This window comes from Erpetoichthys calabaricus, chromosome 8, assembly GCF_900747795.2.
Source record: "Erpetoichthys calabaricus chromosome 8, fErpCal1.3, whole genome shotgun sequence".
Lineage (NCBI taxonomy): Eukaryota > Metazoa > Chordata > Cladistia > Polypteriformes > Polypteridae > Erpetoichthys > Erpetoichthys calabaricus.
In genome coordinates, this window is record NC_041401.2 from 54,479,549 (window position 1) to 54,504,499 (window position 24,951).

General features: G+C 36.2%; 1 protein-coding gene across 4 annotated transcripts in view; it reads left to right on the forward strand.

Annotated features, from left to right (window-relative positions):
- LOC114655489 (activin receptor type-2A) overlaps positions 1–24,951 on the forward strand; it is a 135,091-nt gene that overhangs the window by 105,031 nt on the left and 5,109 nt on the right. For 2 of the 4 annotated variants that reach the window (XM_051930559.1, XM_051930558.1), the window contains 7 exons: positions 6,210–6,233; positions 10,020–10,163; positions 13,340–13,483; positions 16,577–16,722; positions 17,157–17,271; positions 18,908–19,046; positions 24,286–24,416. In XM_051930559.1, the coding sequence (XP_051786519.1) occupies positions 6,210–6,233; positions 10,020–10,163; positions 13,340–13,483; positions 16,577–16,722; positions 17,157–17,271; positions 18,908–19,046; positions 24,286–24,416 (843 nt within the window). The remainder of the gene's footprint in view (positions 1–6,209; positions 6,234–10,019; positions 10,164–13,339; positions 13,484–16,576; positions 16,723–17,156; positions 17,272–18,907; positions 19,047–24,285; positions 24,417–24,951) is intronic. The other 2 variants (XM_028806523.2, XM_028806522.2) reach the window with 1 other exon arrangement.

Sequence of the window (24,951 nt, forward strand, 5' to 3'; positions counted from 1 at the left end):
AGTGTTGCACAGAACTAGTCAAAGAGGGTGTAGTGTGTATAGTTTATTGTATTTTTTATATAATACGTAAGTAAATTTAGATTTTTAAGCTTAGTTAAAAGGTTATGATCATCCAGTCTCTTAAACATATGTTGATGAGGTGGTGATGCAGTTGTCAGCCCTGCTGTGTTTCAGCACCAGGGGACTGGGTCTGAATCCTAGACTGAGCACTGTATGTGTGAATTCTGTACTTTCCTCCATGTTTACCTGGATGTTCACTGGATATTCTTGGTCTCCTCTCCTCTCTGTATTCCTGCTCAGTGTCACCCTAAAATTGAAATATTGCGAAAAATATTTTTATTCTTCCAGACCAAGTTCTTTTGTTCTTGGAATAGTTCTGATAAAACAGAACTAAAAATTAATTCATTACATGTGCTGCTGCAAAATGGCTGTAACAGGAAACATTTATTTTTGTGATATGATGTGGTGTTTCACCACTTAGTTGAAACAAGCATTATTCTTAACCTGTGGTGATAAAGTTGGCTTTTCCACAAGGCACTGTGGCGTAGTTTTGGAGGTTTTTGAACTGTTAGTTTAATACCTGGTTTGGTTCCAAATAAATAAATAAATAAATAAATGTAAATATACCTGTATTTTTAAGATAGCTGTAGTTCAATAGCTAAGGTGTATTTAAATTTATTTTATTTGTTACATGCAAAATGATGTTATACAGAAAAGGAAGGGAAAAATATTATGACAGTTATTTGCAAAGAGTTAAAAGTGAGTGTGCTATAGTTTCAGATGGAGTGTAGCTTAAAGGAATAGAAAAATGATAAAAATGTGGTCTGAGCTTCGCTTTAAGTAAGTCAAAATAATAGAGAAAAACAGTCTGCTTAAAGTATTAGTACACAAGCAATTGTATTTCTTCTTGGCAGTACTGAACACATTATTTACAATTCACAGTCCAACGTTTAGAAGCATGTGAATGAACCCTTGCATTTAGAAACTGGTAGAACCTCCTTTAGCAGAAATAAGGTCCACCATATGTTCTCTGCTGTTGATGATCTGACATGCAGAATGTTTAAAAGAGATTTTAGACCATTTTTCCTTGCGAAAATGTTTTTTTTTTGTATTATTATTATTATCATTATTATTGTTATTATTTTCAGATACAAATTGAAGAAAACCCACCCACTTGCGCCCACTTTGTGTTTTATTGACATTTCTAAGAATCCTTGCATGAACAGCTCACTTCAGGTCTTGGCCCCAACATCTCAATTGAGTTGAGATCTAGACTCTGACTTGGCCATTTCAGAACACATTGTCTTCTGTTTAAGGCATTCAGTTATTCCTGTGTGTCATGTCATTGTCTTCACGAATCATCCAATTTATTAACTTTTATGGCCAGACTGATATAGTGACATTCTTACTGACAGTCTCTTGTAAAATGATTTTTTTCTCCTTCTAATGCAGAACCTTTCACATATATTAAATTTTTGTCTTATCAGTATACAAAATATTGTCCCAGAAGCCCTTTGGGACATCCATTTAGTCTTTTGCAAAATTTACAAATGCTGCTACATTTCTTTTTCTTTTGGAGAACAGTGGTTTTCCTTCTTTGCATCCTTTCATGAACACCATTTTTGTTCATTGTATTTCCTATAGTGTGCATATAGGCAGAGACTTTTGAAAGTTCAAGATATTTCTGCTTGTTCTTTGCTGTTACCTATAATAAGAAGAAAACAAAAGGAGATGGTGATAGGTTGGGGACCAGCTGGTATTCTGTAATATGGCAAAGTAAAAGGAGAAAATTAAAAAGTCCAAATAAAAAAGGTAATTGTGGACATTGCTAATCTGGTGCTGCCTTTTCCTAGGCCTTCTTTATCCCCGTCTTTTACGAACTGTCTCTTAGTGCTCCATGCTCTCTCCTTTGTGGTTCATGCTTAAGTGCCATATTCCTACACTTTTACTCTTTAAATTTCTCGCTTCTGGGCCTGTGTGAAAGTGATTTAAGATGGCTTTGTCATCCGGGCTGCAGGTAAAAAGGAAGAGGCTGTTAACCATGTTTCGCAAATGCTGGTTCACGAGTCCTTACCCCTGATTTGCCATGTGGATGCTCACGATTCATGTGTGTACGAGTGCCATGCCTTAGGGTTCTTTTTTCACCTCTTTTAGTTTTTAATGCTTTGTTCTTGCCATGATCTTTTGGAGGATGGTAACTCCTAGGGAGATTAGCCACAGTACTGATTTTGTTTTCAATTTGTAGGTTGTTTATCTTAATGTTGATTAAGGAACATCTAAGCCTTAAAAATGCTTTTTTAGCCTTATCGAGCTTTATGCAGCTCTACAGTTCTACTTTATCTAAGTTCCTCTGATATATTTTTTTTTATTGGGACATGGTTCAAAGAAACAGACCTTTCTTGATATTTCCAGTTCATCAGTAACCAAACGTGCATCTTTTTATTGGACAGGGCACCTTCATCTCCAGTTAGCTTGAAGAGAAGTCACTAGCCTAGAGGTTTACATACAGGTACTTTTTCTGGCATGGACTGTGAATGTTTAAATGGTATTTTCAGTATTGACAAGAAAAGGTACAATTGTTTTCTGTTATTAGTTTAAATCACATTGTATATGCCTATTATTGTGACTTAGTTGAAGATCAGGCCACCATTGTGTTAGTAATTAATGATGAACTTCAGGAAATTTCAAAAGATTAACAACATTGTTTCTTTCCGTTCTTTGTTCTCGTTTTAATAAATTTGTTTCAGATAATGACGATTTTACAAAATGTACTGTATGTGCCTTTCAGTAGTTCGGTGTCCCATGAGAGGCTGATTTATGAATTTCTACTGTTGGTTCAAATACCACAGTTTTTAAATAGTGGTTTTTTTCAACTTGACCCCACGTTTGAACAAGCTTTTTTAAATTTACTTTTCAAACATGTTTTGTTTTACTAATGGTATGGTATTGCTTGTTTCCTTGTGTTATTTCTGCTGCCTTTTCCAAAGATTTCTGAAACTGACCTGCTTTGTATTTGGAACTAGGGAAGAGGAAGATCTTCAGGTGTTAATATGCAGACAACAAAACTGTAGTTCACTGTGTGCTCTGTTTTTAAACACTTTGTTGATAAGGACTGGTTTTATTTTTTGCAATATTTTTTATGTGTTGTCAAATAAAAAAAGGAACACAGAAAAAGGTTTGGGGTAACCACACTGTATACTTGAAGATTGGGTGAAAAAAAGAGAGCAAAAGTCATCAATATCTCATTGAGTCCAAAACAGAACTGATGCATGGCTAATAAAATAGCATTTTTAAGGCCAGGTGGCAAAAGTGACATTATCAGGCCTGGAACTAGAAGTGATGTCATCGGGCCCAGGCGGAATTTCCTTTGGATAGTCTGCAGAAGAAAGACAGAAAGGGTTAGTGCACACTGCCACCCCCCTGGTCCAGCATTGAATTAACCTCTTTCAAGCCCTTTAGCTGCCTCTCATACGCACGTGTGTGACAGTGCAAAATTGAACCACTAGACAACTGATACTCATTGCAGTTTTGGCTAATGACAGTGACACTTAATTGCTATAGAAAATTAAGTCTGTAGCAATAAACTATGCAGAGAAATATCAAAGAAGCTATAAAAAATGTACATTTTATTCTTTGTAAAATAGGTTTTCAAAAAAAAAGTCAAACTAACAAGAAAAAAACATGGTAAAGAATAATTAGTACTGCAGTAATTTCCTGTAAGTCTTCTCCATGGGCATGAATGCAAATATCTGCTTCTCACATTCTATGTAATCAGTATATAAGCAGTGACTAAACAACTGGAATGGAAATGGTGTCTCTTTGGTTTCTGGTGGGGGTGGACATACCTGAACTCTGAACACATGGTCAGTTTTAATAATTTAAAATCTCCAGTCATACTTTCACAATTGTGGATACTTAAGCTTCTTGCTGTAATTTCAAAACGAGAATCACATTTGGTGACCATCCATACCTTTAAAGTTGATACCACATTATACCACTCATTGCCAAGCATGTCCGATTATGTGACAAGAAAACCCAGGGGATGTCAAATTAGATGACTGTGTGTCAACATTTCAGCATAGTTCTAACATTTCCAAACTATTACATGTTCACTGTTTTTTTTTGACAGCGATTAACTTGTCACCTGACAGAGCTGTTGTCCGCGTAAAGGCTTTTCAGATATCCCAAGTTCATTCAACAAACTATGCCTTCCACCCCCTACAAAATGATATTATGTTTTGTAAAACGCATAATGTAAAATAGACAAGTGTCTCGTCTGTTGTCAGGTCCAAAACACTTGTGTTCCTTTTTCTTTCTTCCTATGTATTGTACATCGGGATGAGCCTTCATTGACTGTCAGCTCTCACATGTACTCAAGCCAGTCCATATTCTAAATTTTCCTTTGGGATTAACAGAGTTTCTATAATCTAATGTGTTTTAAGACCAAATCAAACCTGTGTGAGTCTCAGACTGTTTGGACTGAGTTATACTGGGTATGTCAAACTAGACAACAAGACTACGAGGTCACGGAGCATGCCACGATGGTCTCTGACTTGCTAAGATAATGTAAATGAAGTCTACAACTGAAACTTGCTGGAACGATTGTGTAATGGGACAGAATATTAAGTGAAACAAAGCAACATTTGGGTCAAAGGCCACAAGTGAAATACACAAATGTTGTTTTCGCCAATATAGAGCTTCAATAGGTGTACTAACCATTTAAATTGACTTTTGTAAAGCAGTAGGGTTGGGCAGCAACATGTATACTGTAATTTAATATTAAAATTGAAAAATAACATTCTTTTTGATAAATTATCTAAATTTATATAGGAAAGTGTTCTCTCTGAAAGCATAATTTTATTTTCTTCTGTATATGTTACTACATTCTTTGTACAAGTCATAATAACCAGGAGTTTCCCCAAGCACCAACCAGGTTTTCATTTTAGTTTTTCTTTAAGTTACAGCATATTTTAAACTACATTTAGCATCATTTTTGCATTTTTGTTTGTATCACCACACTACAATTTTCAAGTGAACTGTAAAGAGATGTTTGGAATTGTCAACTTAATGACACACAGTGCAAAATGAATTTCTAATATGTGTACCTGTACTACTGACAGTGTTCAGGATGAAAATGTGTTCCTATGCTGTGTTTATTGTAACAATAATTCTGCATAGTTAAAGCTTCAATAGAATAAGTATCACTGACCCTTCTGGCAGTGGCAGTTACAATATTTTCAGAGCTCGGCAGGTACTCAAGATCAGCTAATTTTATTTATTTTTTTATATAATTAACACTAATGTAAACTTTCAAGACAATTTTATCTTCTGACATTTCTCTTTGCTTGTTCTTGATTGTTTATTTGTGTTAAGCTTTATAATTAACAAAAGCACCCACCGAAAGTAAATTCTGTGACATGTTCAGTTTTATTTAACAGTCATAGTTATTGGCTTGTAGTTAAGTATTTCTTAACAAGTCTGTTCAGGACTTGAAGTGTTGACACTTTTTTATTTGAGTAAAGTAGGGGAGGGCATATTCCTGCCTTCTTTGATGCCCAATTTTGTCTCTCTTCAATGAAGTTTGTTGGAGCTTTTATCATTGAAACCTATAAATGGATTACACACAACTGTGTGGAATCCTGGAGCGAGAAAAACATCTTTATAGCATTATTAAAAAGGCTATTTCTTAATGGAAAAATATTATATTATATAATATCTCATTATTTTCATCGTTATTCATAAAAGAAACTAATAAAACATTACATGAAGGACGTGGTAATAAAATATGAACAAAATGGATAAGATGCACATTTTAAATGTTTTATTTGAAAAGATAAGAGTATAAATTTATGGCTCTGCTACAGAAGAAGATTAAATCATTTTATTTTTCATTTTTCATTCAGTCTTTCATGTCACTTCTAACAGTGTTCTTTTCCTCCAATACATCATGCTAAGCTATTTTCCCTTTGCATTCACAATGAGGTTGAGATATTTGTCATTGTATTTCAATTTTTCATATACTTAACTGGGGTCATAGAGCTGGAATTGATTCAGTTGGAGACTGCTCTGGCTGCTGCTAGTTTCAGATTTCAGGAAAAATAGTGCTTCCCAATCCAGGTCATCCATCACCCCCTGAAACTACTTTATCTGCTTTCATTTCATTCTCACTGGAAACAGTAATTTCTTTCACCTCTTTTTTCCTTCACAAGCACGCCTTTCATATAATGATAGAGGTAAGATAAGTTTAATTAAATCATAAAGTTCAATGAATTTGGAAAGTCAGATAACCTGGTCATTTCATTTTTCTCTTGAGGGTCTCATCTCTATAAACATGGTTCTTTATTTTTTTTAATACCAAAAAAAAAAAAAAAAAAAAAAACCTCACAATTTTTGCATGGACCGCATCCCAATCCTCCTCAAACCGTACAATGGATAAAAAGAAACATTTGCAAAGTTGCATGCTCACACAATGACCCCGCACATTTTAGCATGATTGATTAGTTTGTATGTAAATAGCTGATGCTGTAAGTATGCAATGGATGCTGCTTGTTGCTTTTGTAATGAAATCTACCCAAGGTTTTCTTTTTTGTTTTTTTTTCTTTGTGACAAAAGTGAATATTTTTGTATTGTGCTGGAGTATTTTTTTCCTACTAAATTTCATGAAGATATGTATGGCATGAATATTTTGAATTCCCCACCTGCCCACCCCCACCCAACTGCTTTTTGTCTGAAAACCATTTTTTTAATTTGTAAATGTAAAGCATTAATTAAGGAACATGACAGCCAATAATTGTCTTTTTATCAGTGGTTGCCTACAAAGTAAAAAAATAACATATTTTTCAGTTACTTTGTTGCTCATTCCTCTTAAATGATTCTCTGTCCAGAAACATTAACTTTTTTTCTAAATCATTAAAACTGTTGGTGCATATTTGTTCACCAAAAGTGAGCATAAAGGTTAATGTCTGACATAAACATTACTTGATTTCATTTATGTATAGGGTAAAATGTACTATTATCAGTGAATTCTGTACATGAAAATATGCAATGTATTATAGACAAATGTGAAAATGAAAGCATTGTTATTCGCTGGAAGATTTCAATCCAAAAAGTTTTTTTTTATGTTCAGTTTTACTGTGTCATAAATTACAAAAAAATGCATCTGTCAGTGTTTACAATCATTGCAGTTTTTGAGAATTTATTGTTCTTGTTTCATATTTAACAATCAGGTAACTGACGAGTATATACACTGTATTTTCATGATGTCAAAAAATGTGTATATATAAATGCAATATATATGTACAGTATATGTAAATTGCAGTTTTAGAAGCAAAAGTTAAGTGTTTGGTGTATATGTGAAACACTTCTCTATACAGCTGGTAATATAAGTAATCCACATGTTCCACTTTTTAAAATGTGTTTTTGTCCAAATTCGAGACACATTCAGCCAAAATACCAGAGGAAGGGAAATTTAGAGAGTGAAAAATGAACAGCTGTTCATATGTAGGCTGATAAAAAAGACAGGCAGCTTCTTGTCCCTTGGAAACATGGGAATTTCACATAGAACAACCCTAACCAAGTGTAAAGTATGCACATTTGTTTGTTTGGAGTTTAGTATACATTACTAGTCCAACCATGGCCTCTAATGTAGCAGTTTCTCTAATGCTACAAGGTATGTATGTCCTTACCAACAACAGAGATGCTAAGAGAATTTGTAACACTAATTAAAGCTGTATGCTTTTTATAACCTATTTCACAGTGTTGCACATTCTTCTCCTGTAAGTATTGGTTTTCCTCATAATGTTCAGTCTATCTATCTAGCTTTCTTCCACATGTGAACAATGTGTATATCACAATAATGGAACACTCCAAATTTGGCCCAGCACAAGTATGTTTGGGGTTTTGTGAGAGTTTATCTTGTGGTCATCTGGTATTGCGTCCGCTGTTTTCTTTAGACATTAGAATAGAAGCTAATATAATAGAAGCTGCTGGTTTTCTCCCCCTATACTGTAAAACAGTGCCTTGCAAAACATTTCAGACCAGTTTTATAGTTTTTACTGAGTAATAGATCCTATACCAAACTGAAACTCAATTTTTTTTTGTATTTTATTTTATTAATGTAACATTTTTTTTATGCCCAACGATTTAAGGAAAAAGTTAAGTAAGTATTTAGTCTCCAAACCTTAGCGCCTCCTTTGCAGAATTAACAGCTTTAAGTCTTTTGAGGTACGAGTGTTCCAGCTTTGTACACTTCCTCAGAACTAATTTTGACCCAGTTTGGTTTTTATTGCAGGCAGATATGCTTGAAATTAGCCAGTTTTAAGTCACATTTAAAATTAATATTCAATTCCTAAGTGTCGCGGGGGAGAAACAAAGAGGACAAAATTTCAGTGTAGAATTTGAGAATTGGTTATGCATAATTTTGCAAGGCGTTATAGCGTCAGTAATGCTTATGTAAAAAGTTAAAAATAAATAAATAAAACACATGCCAGAAAACTGGCTGTGCGTATAGCTTCATTCAGTAATACTCTTAAAATAAAAATGTGTGACATGCATATCATATGTAAATACAGTCAAAACTGCCACTTTATAACAGTATAACAGTTTGTGTACATTTATGTGCTGAAACTGGTACTTTTAAGTGGTTTACCCACCACAACTTTGGTATAACTTTGTGCACATTTGTATAGCTGGAACTCTGACTGATTAAGTGACTTTGCTCAGGGTCACATGGTGAGTGAATCAAGTAGAGGAGATCAAACTGGGCAACTCCTGCTATAGCCTCAAGACCACATAGGAACCTTTTTGTAAAATATCCAATTATTATATTAGTTCTGTTATTTTGTCCTCTAGCTGTACTCTTGAATAAAGACATTTAAAATATAATTGTAGTAGTTGTTGACAATTCAGTAGTTGTTGTCCATAATCATGAATTTGTTGTCAAAAATAAATCATATCTGCTTTTCCTCTTATAACACATTTTGATTTGAGAATTCAAATCTCTTTCACCTCCATTTATAAGTCTACCTTAGGCATGCATTCAGTGGTCATATTTAGATGCTAGAACACACAATCTTGCCTTGCATTGGCACAATATATTTTCTTTATTACTGGCTAACATTTCTGTGACAGTTACCAAACCAGACTCCTATTTTGAAGTCAGATGTGTTCTGTTTAGAAGTGAACTCACAACAGATTACTGTGTCTATATCGTATGTATAGTTTTTCAATCGAAGCCATTGGCAGCTGACATTTTTTTGTAGAAACTGACTTGAAACTTTGAAGGGAAAAGGCAATATACAGTGGTGTGTGTTGCCTGTATGTGATTTTTGTATATTTTAATTAAAAATTCATTACTCTTTTTTGGTGATTTTTTTTTTTTTATCCTTTAATTGCCATATACAATTTCTAGTATTTGGAAAATGTTGTTTTTCGCATACAACTACTTACTCTCCAGAGACGTACAGGCATGTTTCTACTTGATTTTTAGCTTATTTCTATTGTAGGAGGTAATCTACAGTTAAATATCAGTATTTGCTATTGAAAAATTTATTTGTATGTCTAAATACTTTTGGTTCTTTTGTTTTTGTCCATTTACAGTGACATTATTATAAATCGTTGTTTTACAATATTTAACATAAAACCTACAATAGCATTATAGTGTAGAATATGCTCGACAACAGTAGTTATGCTTGATACTTCTTTTGGATATTTTATAATTATTATGCAATAAAGGTGAACATACATTATCAGGTTAGTATGTTATGATTGTTTCTTTTAGGTGTCTTCATTGTTATTGGTTTGTTTATTAGATACTTGTGTTAATTTCATTTACCTATTTAAGACAAATATTGGCTAAAGTTTTTCCTTTTGTGCATAACACAGCACACTGAATGATTTCATCTGTGCAGGCAACATGTGCATTGTTTTATGTAATTTAAAATATTGTAAAAAAAAAAAAAAAAGGTAATAGCTTTATAATCTGCAAACCTTTTACAAGATTTATTTTTGATTTATTTTAGGATCCTGGGCCCCCGCCACCATCTCCATTACTTGGCCAGAAGCCATTACAGTTACTGGAGCTCAAAGCTAGAGGTCGCTTTGGTTGTGTTTGGAAGGCACAACTTTTAAATGAATATGTGGCTGTCAAAGTATTTCCAATTCAGGTAATAATAAGTTGTCTATAAACATGCTGTATAGAAAAAAATGTGTATTCCACTGTATATCTTTCACAGTGCTCTTGAAATCTTTTACACTAAATTCTTGAAAAATGCCTTCAGAGTGTAAAGGGTTAAATATATTCTCTTTTTAAATAAGCCATTGTTCTTTGTTATAGATGAGCTTCTATAGAAAACTGTTGGCACCCTTTTCTCCTCCTTACTCCAGATCCATAAACCTCCTATAATGAGGTGGCTTTGCATAGCCTTTTGGGGTCAGAACGATCCTATGCTTTGGTCTAGAAACAACAGTTTAAAAGTCCCTTTATTGACCCCTTGGTGTTACCTTATGGAGCAACACGGTCCCTGCCATTGAAGCCATAGACTGTATATGCTTCCCCTAATGGTTATATGGAAGTTGCTTCCCTTGGGTCAGTTCTCCTAAACCTTGCTTTTCAATGAGGAACCTGTTCCCTACCTACCACAGGTAGTGGCCACATGCTGCTGTCTGTCACTAGAAGATCTTTCAACTTCATAACAGGTCTCGCTTGCTTCCCTTTCTCTTGTTCCCATACATTTGCACCGTGTAATGCAATATAGCTGCCCCACTGTTGCCACATTGGATGAGGAGGAACTGTGCTGCAGGCAGCTTTTGACCCGGACGTCTACCACCCCCAAACCCACGCTGTTTGTGTTTGTATTTCATATACCATGCAAGTGTGTTTGTGTGTGTGTGAGAGAAAATCCTACTTAACAAAAATTGTTTTTTGTGATGTCATGAACATACTGATAATATATTTCATGTATTTCTAATTTCTTTAGAATTTTTTTCTCCAAGACCCAACATATCCATTACGTTAAAGGAAGTGGCATTTTACCACAATATGAAACAAAAGCGCACTTCCCTGTTGAGCAGTAAAAGTTTTCTATAATTTTAAATTGCCATAAAATTCATAATCAATGATCTGTACAACAGTAGTTTTAAATATATAAATATTCTAGCGATCATGCTTTGTGATATAACTTTTCATACATGTATACCATATATTATGCCTGTGTACACAAACTGTTTAGTTACCACATACCATTAAGTGTTTTTTTGGTACTATTGCATTATTCAACAAAATCATAAAACAGTGTACTGTTTTACTACTTTAACGTTTTTAACAAAATACATTTTTATCAACTATTCAAGATATAATAAGAGAAATTTAGATTAAGCACATTTGCGTAAAGATTCTGTATTGAAAGTACATAAATGGGTACACAGTATAAAAAAGTATTTCTTTGTTCAGGTCACAACTAGTTCATTTCCTCATTTCTCAGAAAATATAGTTGACGAGTGAACTAAATGACAGAGTAATTCACAGTTTCATTTGTTTAGGATAATACTGTTACTCGTTTTATCTATTATTGCTGTTTTATTTTTAATCTATTATTCTATAATCCATTATTGCTGTTAGGGATGCACCGATACCACTTTTTTGGAAAACAAGTACGAGTACTTGCATTTCAGTACTCGCCAATACCGAGTACTTAATAAAAACATGATTTAAATTTACAGGTGACAGCTTTAGTCATATAATTTAACAAAAAAAACAAGAGACTAGTTTGGAATTAAGAACATTTATTTAAAATGAAAAGCATGTTTTTGGCATTGTCACGAAGCACAACATGTACTGATGTTTTAGGTATACCCCATGTCTGGAGCATTTCCTCAAACACATGCGCTATAGCCTGGCTGGTGTGCGAGCCGCGGAATTGTTTCGCATGTAATATGGCTCGTTGCGGCGTGAAACTCTCGTCTATCCACTGGGAGGTTAGGCTAATTAGCGACACGGTGCTAACACTGCTTGTCCAAATATCCGTGGTGAAAGTAAACGCAGAGGAGGCTTGCAGTAGGCTGTGGATATGTTTTTTCACGGAGTCGTGTAGTTTAGGCAGCTCCGTGTCAGTCATGTAGCGGCGGCTTGGGACATCATATCTGGGCTCCAGAACATGGAGGAGACGCAGGAATCCCACATTTTCTACCTCCGAGAGTGGCTGGTCACTCAATGCAATGTACTCGATAATTGCCTGTGTTATTTTCACAGCACGTGGATTGTCTCTGGACATTTTCTCTCGTCTTGCAAGAGTTTGCTGCAGCATGGGTTGTGTTGGTTTAGAAGCGTTGGTAAACTCTTTGTACTCGTTGTTGTGTTGGGATTTTAGGTGCTTGATTAAATTACTTGTGTTAAATGCGCTACCTTTTGAGCCTCCTCTGGACAATTTCGCTGAGCACAATTTGCAGTCCGCCTTTGTTTTGTCGTCTTCATTCACTTTGAAATAGTTCTACACGGCTGACATGTCTTGCCTCGCCTTCTCCCCGCTCTGAGCTGCAGCCGGGTCCTGGGGGCGGGCACTCGGCACCTGTGATTAACCCCTTATACGCCGCTCAAACATAGACATTTCTCAGACCGTGGTATCGGGGGACTTTTAACGAGTACGAGTACTTTAGAAAATGTGGTATCGAGGCCGATACCAGATACCCGTTTTGGTATCGGTGCATCCCTAATTGCTATTTTATTTTTAGCTTACTTAAATATTATTGAATTTTGTGTTTGGCCTAGTTCAGTAAACTTTTTTTAAATAGTAATACATTTATTGACATTAATTAAATTAGTTGTCAAAATGTACATTTACTACCAGTGAAGGCCTGTATGTAGTATTAAGTACAGATTACATTGGAGCAGTGCATTTCTTTTAACAAATAACTGAAGTTTATCATTCCACTAGAAGTTGAAAGCTGAGCTACACTAACACCTGAATCAGAACTTATACACTTTTCTTATGACCTTTGACCTTTTCCAGAAACACCTCCATTAATTTGTGTTAAAGTTTCATGTTGAAGAGAATGGGAGCACAATTATTCCTCTTTAGTAACTTCTTGGAGTTCATCACTGGCTTGCACTGTCTATCCTTCTCAGGGAAAAGGGTCTTTAAACAGAATGGGATGTTAAGAAAATTGGTGCCACTGTTTATTCTAATAAGAATAAAGTGGATAATATCTTATTTTATTTTCTAAAAAGAACATTTGCTGTGAAACTCATAAAATAGATGGCTGTATTAATAATTAAATTTTATTTCTAGACAAGTTTGTTCTAGAATGCCATTTAATAATAATACTATTTTCTCTGTCATTTTAGAATAAACAGTCATGGCAGAATGAATATGAAATCTACAGTTTGTCTGGAATGAAACATGACAACATCCTCCAATTCATTGGTGCAGAAAAACGAGGAACTAATCTAGACGTGGAGCTCTGGTTGATAACAGCTTTTCATGATAAGGTACCATAGTACAATATAAAACTGGTATATAAACTGTCATTTAATTTGTTTTACATACTGTGCATAAGACTAATTTTACATGAAATTAATGATACTTGTATTGATGGCAGAATGGTATAAATTAAAACAATTATTGAAGAAATACTCTACAATTTTAAACCTGGTTAGTCAAATTTAAAGTTGAAGGGGGCAGAGCCTTTTGTGGCACTACTTGGCACAAAGTAGGAAATATCCCTGAATAAGTCATCATTTTATCTTTAGGCGCACACACCCATAAACGGGCCTAACTGAAATTGTCAAGCTGTCCTCAAATAACAAACCATGATTTGTTGGTTGCAGTGCAGCAGGCTCCTAGACCAAGTAAATAAGGTTGCATGGGTATTTTGACACTAAAATCAAACTTTGTATTTAACCCTAAGATGATTTGTCTTGACACAAAGCACTCCAAGAATGTTGTCATGAAATTGGGATGCTCCCCTGCTACAGAGCATGCAAGACAAAGCAAGTAGAAGGAAAAAAGTACACAGCAGTATGCAGTCAATTTTTTAGAAAAACCTCCTGTAGTATACCAGAGGCCTTGGACTTAAAACTCCTGTATTTGTGAAGTCAACTTTTTTTTTTCCACACTCACTCATTTTCCCCATAAATTTGCATTGTAACATAAACCATACTTTACAAGAAAAATGTGAAATAAAAACCTTGGAGGTAAGCAAATATTGCAATGCTGAGATTTGCAAATTTGTTGGGAGACTCATCCTAATAGACTTATGGTTTTAATATCTAATGTATAGGCCAAATACTGTCTCAAGGGTGGTAAAAACTGGTTTTCATTTATAATTAATTTAGAAAGATCTGTAGAATTGTGTCTTTACATTGATCATATAGAGATTTTCTCTTTGTCAGTAGAAACATTCACAGTCAAATACAGATGGGTCCCAGGTTATGGCTTTTTCAACTTATGGCAATTCCACAGATTTGAGCGAACACATAAAACCACAAAACTTTTCTTTTCAACTAATCTTTAGCTATCAGCTTCTGTACAGTGATCCCTCCTCGATCGCGGGGGTTGCGTTCCAGAACCCCCCGTGAAAGGTGAAAATCCGTGAAGTAGAAACCATATCTTTATATGGTTATTTTTATATTGTCATGCTTGGGTCACAGATTTGCACAGAAACACAGGAGGTTGTAGAGAGACAGGAACTTTATTCAAACACTGCAAACAAACATTTGTTTCTTTTTCAAAAGTTTAAATATGCTCCATGACAAGACAGAGATGACAGTTCCATCTCACAATTAAAAGAATGCAAACATATCTTTCTCTTCAAAGGAGTGCGCGTCAGGAGCCGAGAATGTCAGAGAGAGAGAGAGAAAAGCAAACAATAAAAAATCAATAGGGCTGTTTGAGCTTTTAAGTATGTGAAGCACCATGCGGGAAGCATATCGCGCAACAAAGGAACCACAAGTAAGCCCAGCAAGGAAGGGAGCAATGTGAAGGTAGTCTTTCAGCGTTTTTTGAGGAGCAGCCGTATCCTCTAGGGGTGTGAACAGCCCCCGTGCTCACAATATATTTGAGGAGTTTTATTTAATACGTAATACGTGCTCTGATTGGGTAGCTTCTCAGCCATCTGCTAATAGCGTCCCTTGTATGAAATCAGCTGGGCAAACCAACTGAGGAAGCATGTACCAGAAATTAAAAGACCCATTGTCCACTGAAACCCACGAACCAGCGAAAAATCCGTGATATATATTTAAATATGCTTACATATAAAATCCGCGATAGAGTGAAGCTGCGAAAGTCGAAGCACGATATAGCGAGGGATTACTGTATTTTTACTTTCAAAAGAAGCGTGGTAGTTTTAACACTGATGAATACATAGTACCTGCCATTAATGGTGAGGACTATGGACTTTGCCGTCATTTTGTGCATATGTTACTGAATGTAACTGGCAGCACGTTCAGTAAGCTCAGTTTCAGACAAACAGCTTGAGCTGTAGCTGGCAGTTGACCAGGATTGGTAGAACTCGCTGTTTGCATGTAAGTATGTGTTCCAGAAGTGTTGTCTCAGGGTGTATTTGCCAGTGGGTGGTGAAGTGAAACTCCACAACCCCTCAGCAAAGACTTCACAGATCACCAAATGTGTCCAGCATTATGTACAACGGCACAATAAGTTCTACTACTGGTAAGTAACTAGACAGCTGTCCGCCTAGCTGAGGAGTGGTGGAGCCTCTTGTTTGTAATGCCCGTCATCCTAATTATGCATCCCTGCCGTATCATCTCGGAGAGTACAGATGCTCACCAAACACTGCATTTCTCTGCTGAAGTTCTGTTAGTGGTAGCTTTTCATGCCATCATTGTGCCTTTTCCAACTCTGAGGTGCTGCATCATTATAAAGGCCCATAGGATGTTTAAGCATAAAGGTCAACATGCTTCATTTTGGCTCAGCTTATTTGTTTGTGATGTAAAGAACAGTAATATTGCTATACTGTCATTTTTTTATGAAGTTTGAAATGTTTTTCTGTAAAATAAGTTATAAAGCATTATGCATTTTGCTGATTTTTTTTTCTATTAATGGACATTTGTTTAGTGCATGTTTCAATTTGTACATAAAATTGGGTGAAAAATGTCATCAGGAATGGAACAGACCTGTATGTAATACAATAAATTGTGACCTGTATTATATATTTAATACTCACTTCAAGTTGTATTGCAGATGGGATAAGTGTGCATAACACTGGTTTTATGGGGAAGTATGGGCACAATACATATCAACACTGATCTTGCACAACATTTTCATTAGCAAAGATATTCTTCAGATGTTTACCCATTCAGCAAACCTCTTTTGAGACATTTTAGAACATGGTTATAAAATTTTGTGTGGAAAAAAATGTGAAATATGGGCTTGTTTTGTTGCAGTATTTTTTTTTTTTTTTTAAGAAATTAAACCTGAAGCCTGGTGTTTTAAATATATTCTAACTAAAAGGATCATTTTTCTTTGTTTTTCTTTTCTCAGAAATATTTGAAGATCTTCTGTTTTTACGTTTTCAGCGTGTTTCATAGTGTTTAACATCTTTCACTTTTATGTTCTTTTTCCAGGGTTCACTCACTGATTATCTTAAAGCAAATGTGGTTAGCTGGAATGAGCTGTGCCACATAGCTCAGACCATGGCCAGGGGACTGGCCTACCTTCATGAAGATATCCCAGGATTGAAAGACGGTCACAAACCAGCTGTAGCTCACAGGTAAACATAGCTGTTATGCTTCTCAGCATTGCAGTAATGCCAGTTATATTTGTCACCAATGTGGAACTCAGTCAGTCATTTTCCAACCCGCTATATCCTGTCATTCTTTATACTGAAGTGGTGGACTCTGTCTGTCTGTCTAAATCTGTTTTAACTTCATTTAGTAAACTAAATGAGAATGTGAATTTTAATGTTTATTGTATTGATATTTTAGTGATCTTTAATTTTTTGAATACCTGCTAAAAGTAGTAAAACAGACATATACTCTTGCTGTGTAGCAGTAAATAAATATTCTAAATTTAATAATTATAGATACTTATGTTTTTGCATACTTTAATAATAAAGCAAAGCTTTATTTACAGAATTGTAAATTGAATATTAATTCTATATAGAAAATACATCTGTTTAATGCGCTTTATTTTTAAAATTAACAGGGATATTAAAAGCAAGAATATACTTCTGAAATCCAACCTGACGGCATGTATAGCGGACTTTGGATTGGCTCTAAAGTTTGAAGCTGGAAAATCAGCAGGGGATACTCATGGTCAAGTAAGCTGCTTTTCAATCACTTGATTTTCAGATGTATTTCTCTTTATTGCCTGCTCTAACATTATTTAGTGAAATAACTGTCTTACAGGTTTATAAATAAAATCCTCAGGCATTAGTTTTGGTTTCATTCCATGCATTAAAAAAAATAAAATGCATCTTATTAAAGCAAGCAAAGCATTTTTAAGCAAACTGTTTTTCATACTTTTAAAATTTTTATTCTAACAAAAATAATAACTTTGATTAATTCCATTTATTCTTATTAAGCATGGGTGGAGTGGTGGCTCTGTGGCTAGGGATTTGCACAGGCAATCGGAAGGTTGCCGGTTCGAATGCCATAAACGCCAAAAGTGACTCTACTATGTTGGGGCCTTGAGCAAGGCCTTTAACCTACAATTGCCCTGTCCTGGGTATGACGCTAATCTGCATCCAGCCCTGCATGTAGGCCCTTCAACCTGCAGAGAAAAACCTGGGGGTTGGTGGCAGAATTGGCACTCCAGCCACCATAAAAAACCTCTGAGCACCATCTGAGCTAGTGTGGTGCTGAGGTGTCACCCGTTGCATGGTTGCACTCGGGTCCTAATCTGGGATCCTGAGCTGGTTTGTCATGTGGTGGGTGTGGCAATGCACTGTATCAGCACGTGTTCCTCACATCTCTCTTATTAAGCACATTTCCACTAAAACGGTCAGCATGCTACACAGTAGTTATAACTACATACTGTATAGTATGACAGCAAACATGCATTATAAACGTATGCATAAATTATACATACAGGTTGATTTATAATCCAGATGAATCAAGATTTAGATTTAAGTATCCTGCAGTAAAGTGAACAGTGTATCAGTCTAATAAGAGTAAATGAGAGGCGGGTAGAATTATTAGTGATGGAGACTTTGTTTTAAGGAAAACTACGCAAAGTGCATCTTTATCCTGGAATTTCACAATGTAAGCCTAAACATTTTTCTCTTAACCTGTTAGATACACAAGGCTTGGATTCAGCATTTCTGAACAATAGTGTCTGTTGATTTCCCTGCAGTTAAATATGTTCATAAAATGCATATGTACCACATTTGATCTTTAAAAATATGTATAAGTATACACTTATCTACAAATCAGTGTGGCCAACAAGAAACTGCTCATTGTGAAATGTATAAGGGGAGTGAAAGAGTTCTTGGAGAAGAAGCATTGAAGCAAATGGCATGGTCAACAGTGTGTGCAGTTAGTGTCACCAAAATTGGTGGTGGGAGGCTCAATGGAAAGCATGGGTTATAATAGTCAGAGTGTCAGTGAAAGTAGCTGACATTGCTTACTGTATATGCAGGAAGCCCCTTCAGTCACCCTGGGCTATTGCATTACTGTCTCTGTTTTGAGGAGACATTCAAAAATGTGACTGTACTATTACAGTACCTTTCCAGGTTTGGCGGCATATGCCTGAAGCTGGCAGGGTAGGCTGAGACTTCCTGGAACCCTGTTATCAGTTATTCAAGTTCTGAAAATGTATGGCTTGATGAAATACAGAGTGAATTATGGAATGTACGAAGCCCTTAAGCCAAATGTGGGGCAATCTGTTGATTTAATTGAATTCAATTCACTAGATTGTTCTCATCTGAGAGTTTACACATTGCTTTTGCTTTTTAGGTTGGCACAAGGCGGTATATGGCACCAGAGGTACTTGAAGGTGCTATTAATTTTCAAAGGGATGCCTTCCTTAGGATAGACATGTATGCACTGGGATTGGTATTGTGGGAGCTTGCAGCACGATGTACAGCAGCTGATGGTGAGTAAACATTTATTACTTAGCTAATGTGACATCAGTTAAAGTAAACTTACTAATGATTTTTGAGCAGAATACTAAAGAGGTTTATGTTATACTCAACTGATGAAGTATTGAGACTGTTGTCCCAAAGCACTTTACTACTTTAAAGGTGTACAGTGGACCCTTGACTTACGAACTCAATTCGTTCGCGAGGGTTGGTTGTAACTCAAGTTGGTAGTAAGTCAAGACTATTTTTCCCATAAGAAATAATGGAAATACCCATAATGCGTTCCGAACCTCCCACTGCAACACTTACTTAACCTTTTCATAATAAAAAGAGGGTTGTATAATGTGCATAATTTACCAAAACACCAATAATTTTTCTAATGTACTAACCAAAAAGTTATAAAAAGTGCATAGCCTACCAGAAACAACAATTTCATACTGTACTCACCATTTAATGTGACATCTTTGGGCTGCAGGAAGGGAGGAGGATGATAATGAAACTAAAGGCTTTTTAAAGGCTTTCTTTAACTTGCGCTCAGGCATTTGCAATCATTTCAATAGCTTCTTTTGCGTTAATTTTAATCTCCTCCTGCCTACAAGTTATTCTGACGAGAATTTTTCTCAGCATTTCCTTGCGATGATACAAGGAACTGTTTCTGAACTCTTCTGAGACCCCCCCCACTCCCCACTCAATGGGAACGACATGCTGAAGTGCGTGCTGAAGTGCGTCCTGAAGCGCGATTGCCGCGACTGTGGAAGCTTGCTTGTCCATTGCCGGGCAGGGATATCACATGCATATCACCCATCCATATCTTTTCTGTTTGCTTTGGCTGAGAGACTCAGCACAGCTTTAAGCCGGCTTTTGCACCAGCAACAGATAAACAGTCTTCCATACGGAGTTTGGACTTTGGCATGTCTTCTAGTTGGGGGAGGTCCCAAGAGAGTTTACAAACCTGGCATTTTATTGAATGAGTGCCGCATTAATAGGAATGTTTCTGTTTGTTTACAATCGCGCAAGCGGATACACGTGACCGCATTCAGGTCGTAACGCAAGATGTTGGTCGTAAATCAAAATAAAAATTTTGGTCGTAAATCAAGTTGTTCGCATGTCAAGCCGGTCGTATATCAAGGGTCGACTGTACTTCTATTACTTACATACCCTTAAACCCACTCATCTGTACCCTCAAGACATTGTGTGGAGTTTCTTGTGTATCACTGTAAGGCACATAATTGTATTGTGTGCCTCGCTGGATAATGTGGGCATGGTGCTGTAACCATGTGCTTAGATTTAAAGATATAGTGCTTTGAAGTCATGACTGATTTCATTAGGAAAGAGTGAATATTTATAATGTTAGTAGACTTGTTATAACGCCCACCTCAACAAAAGGCTCCAGTTAAAGGAGACATTCTCCTTGAGTTTGCTATCTCATACTTTTTTGGTTAATTTGATGAATCTTTTTAGAAGGTATATGGTAAATAGTTCTTTTAACTAAGTTTCCCCCTTTTAAAAATACTGTACATAGACACGTGAAAAAGTAAACACCCTCTTTCAGATCGCACACGGCTTCTGCAAGTTAGCTTTTTTTTATGCAATAAATATTGACAAACAAAATATGTTATGTGTGGTCATCTGAAGCAAGAAGGTAATTTTTTGACTTTGTGAAGTTTACGTAATGATTAGTTACAGTGGGTATAGAAAAGAATCGCCCCCTTCAAAATATTCACATTTTGTTGCTTTGCAGCCTGAAATGAAGACGCACACAAAAAACTTTTTTCCAGATGTGCATCTTATAACAGCCAAGAGTTGAGAAAAAAAAATTAAAAAAACAGAATCCCTAAAATGGTTAAAGGATGACCCCATCCAAAAAAATATGTAAACTCAATCAGATGTAACTAATCACTTTCTCCATTGTACCTTCCACCTGTGATCAATTGTAATCATTCTGATTAGCTCAGCATAAAACAGCTATTGCTCGAGCATTCCAGTCCTTGGAAGTGCAACTGAAAGCAAATAATCAGCTATGGGTGCCAAGGCACTGTCAAAGGATCTCAGAGATAAAGTTGTGGAAAGGCCCAAGTCAGGAGATGGATACAAAAAAATATTAAAGTATTTATCAGTCCGTACGAGCACAGTAAATCAAGAAATCAAGAAGTGGAAAGTGTTTGACACTGCTAGGACCCAACGGATTAGGCCAGCCCTGGAAACTGGATGGAAGAGTGAGGAACAAACTGGTCAGAGGGGCTACCAAGAGGCCTATGGCAACTTTGAAGGAGTTACAGGAACTTTTAGCAAATATTGGTCATTGTGTGCAGGTGACAACAATATCACAGATGCTCCACAAATGTGGCTTGTATGGGAGGGTTGCAGGAAAAAAGCCACTCATCAAGAAAGGCCACATCAAATCTCTTAAGCTTTGCCAAAACCCACCTTGAAGATTCTGAAGCCAAACGGAAAAATGTGTTATGGTCAGATGAGATGAAAATCAAACTATTTGGTGTTCTTTGAATGGTAAGCTGTGTTGGCTTTCCGCCTGATGTACCGTTTGGCACTGAGGCCAAACCTACAGTAAAGCATGAAGGTGGTAGCAGCCTGTTGTGGAGGTATTTCTCTACAGCAGGGAATGGGGCACTTGTCAAGAGAGAAGGAAAAATGGATGTGGCAAAATACTGTCAAATTCAAGAGAAAAACCTGCTGCCCTCTGCCAGGAGGTTTTCAGTGGGACAGAGGTTCACCTTTCAACATGACAGTGACCTGAAGCAGACAGCGAAGCTGACCACATGGTCACTGAAGGAGAAAAAGCTGAATGTTGTTGGGTGGCTCAGTCAGATCCCAGACTTAAATCCTACAATACTGAAAATCTGTGGAATGACTTGAAGATTGCAGTCCACTAATGGTCACCATCCAGTTTGACTGAGCTTGAACAGTTCTGTAACGAAGAGTGGGCAAATATTTCACAGGCTAGATGTGCAAAGTTGGTAGAGAAGTACCCCAACTGACTCATGGCTGTAATTAAAGCAAAAGGTGCTTCCACAAAGAGCTGACACAGGGGGATGGATGATCCTTTTTATTTTTTTTCTTAAACTGTTGCTATTATAACTTTCACGTGGCTGTTATAAGTTGCAGTGAGTAAATAGAGCTGAGAATTTTTTTTTTGGTGTGTGTCTTCATTTCTGGCTGCAAAGCAACAAAATGTGAATATTTTGAAGATGGGGTGATTCTTTTCTATTCCCACTGTATACCTGATAAACAAGAATTACAAACCAGTTACAAGTGGGATGGATTTAATTTCTTTATTGTTATGTGGGATCTTTTTTTGGAAACACACCTCTACATTTGTTGTTACAGAAACACTCATATTTCAGAAAATAGAACAAGAGTCATTTATATATAAGGATTTGTTCAGCTTAAGCTTTTTTTAGTACTACTTTACTACATCTGCATGCCTATTTTTTGCAGTGTGGCATCTGCAGTATGTCGTGTCCCCCCCCCCTTTTATACTGAGAATTATTTGTCCATTCCTGGTTAACACATTGACTACTGGACCATTTATTGCCAGGATGCTACAGTATAGGTTTGTGCATATATGATAAGTAATGAATTCAGTCAAAACATATAAAAATGTAGGGAAATGTTTTAGAAAGCAATGGCTTTATTAACAATAGTAGCTCTGTCAAAACTCTGAAAATGTAAATAAATCCAATAAAAAATGTAAAGAAAAATGGCTAATTATTTTCATAGGTAACACGTTTAGAACTCTGCATTTAAATGATAGTCCTAGAATCATGGCATCATGCAGGCGTAGAAGCACATGTGCTGCAAATGTAATGTGTTTCTTTGCGTTGTCCACACTTGTTGCTTAGAATACATTGGGCAGTTAATGACTCCTTGTGCTCCGTGGGCAGCAGAATGTCCATGTAGTGCTGTCCTGACAAGTCGGGCACCTTCAGGGCAGCTATCTGCTTTAGTACCAGAGCTTACAGGTTCCAATTGACTGTCGCTATGTTAATCACTGTCATTATCTTCAAAATATTCATCTGGCAACAAATCTATGGACTGTCTACTTACAACACCATTTTTGGCAAACTGTTGCCTCCAAAAAAAAATTCTATGGCTATTCAGTAGATGACTGCACTGTAGCATGTAACTGAGACACAGCAGCAGAGAATGCCAGCATGCTGGCTGTGTCTATAATGGCTGTATACTGAGGTACTTGTTATACTATGTTGTGCCTTGACAGACTCCATGAGGTACGAGTTAACTTGTGTTCAAAGCATCATTGTCTGTGTGAAGCTTTTGAAAATGGGTGGGACAGTGGCACAGTGTGTAGTGTTGCTGCCTCACGGAGTCCAGCATCCTGGGTATAGATCCCAGATGCAGGTTTTGTCCTCATGAGGTCTGTGTGAGTTTTCCTCCAGCTGCTTCTGTTTTTGCCTCACAATTCTACTTCTTTTGGCCCTCGAGCTAGGCCTTTAACCCAAAAATTGGTCCGGGGAGCTGTACAATTCTTGACCCTGAGCTCTGGTCAGGCGAAAAAGATCATTTCCCCAATGGGGATTAACAAAACATATACCATTAGGTCAGGTTAATTATCCATTTGAAACTGGCACCTGTGTGCCTGGACGGACTCTGTCATGCGCCCAGTCCTTCTGGGTTAGGTACCAGGCCCCAGCGCAGAAATTAGATTAAGCAGGTTTAAAAATGAGATGAACTTTTTCGGGGGGGAAAAAAAGTAATAAATACTCTTGTTATGAAATATCTGTATGTTAATACTTATATGTATTATATCATATCTTATGCTTTCTAAATTCTCACGTATCCAAAATAAAAATGAGACGTGTGCTATTCAGCACTATTTACATGACACTTTGGATTAATATCAATAGTTCATCCTTTTGTAGATTTTTTATTTTTATTTATTTTTTTTATTGCTTTTGGTCATCGTTGACATGAAAAGTCTTTGTAACCATTCTAAACCCAATGCCAACCTGTTGTACTGTTATAAAAGTAATAATTTCATTTTATATTGCTGGACATTTTCATATATGAACATATTTTGTAATTTGGAATATATTATTTAAAAAATGGCTTCATTCTCTTCAAGTAAAAAAGGTATTGTTGTGATAGCTTCTAAATTATCTTGCAGTTTAGATCATTAATAAAAATAACCTAAACAGAGAAAAAGAATCAGAATTATGTTGCTTTCTACCGTCTAAACTTGGGAGATTTATGTATTTTGTGTGTGTTTGCTTGTAGGTCCAGTTGATGAGTACATGCTGCCATTTGAAGAGGAAGTTGGGCAGCATCCATCATTGGAGGATATGCAAGAAATTGTGGTTCATAAAAAAATTAGACCAGTTTTAAGAGAATGTTGGCAAAAGCATGCGGTATGTGCCTACTAAGAAATTCACAACTGTTAACAATTCCTATTTCATAAAGAGCAATGAAGATACAAATTCTTAAATTAAACAAGTGTGTTCTGAATTAATGATTCGTATGTTGGACACACTGCTTGATATTCTGCATACCCCAGGCCTTGTGACTTAATGGTTCAGAGAGAGGCTCCAGTACCATGAAACCTATCACCAGAGCAAGATGATTATGAAAATGAATAGTTGAGAAGTTTCAGAGAAAATTTCCTGTTTATCCATTTTTAACTTTGTAAAGCCAGTTTAGGGTTGCAGGGACAAGAGCCTGTTCTTGCATAGCTGGTCACAACTGTGAATGGGTCACCGGCCTGTCGCAAAGCACCATCACCAACACACCGGCACTTACACAGGCCAGTTTTGACTTGCTAGTTAACCTGCCAAGCACAGACAAAACTGGTGTACCCAGGATCAAGTCTTTATAAAAGTGGGACCTTGAACAAGAACTAGTTTTTTTCTCTACTTTTCATACATAGAGAAAAAGTAAACACACAAA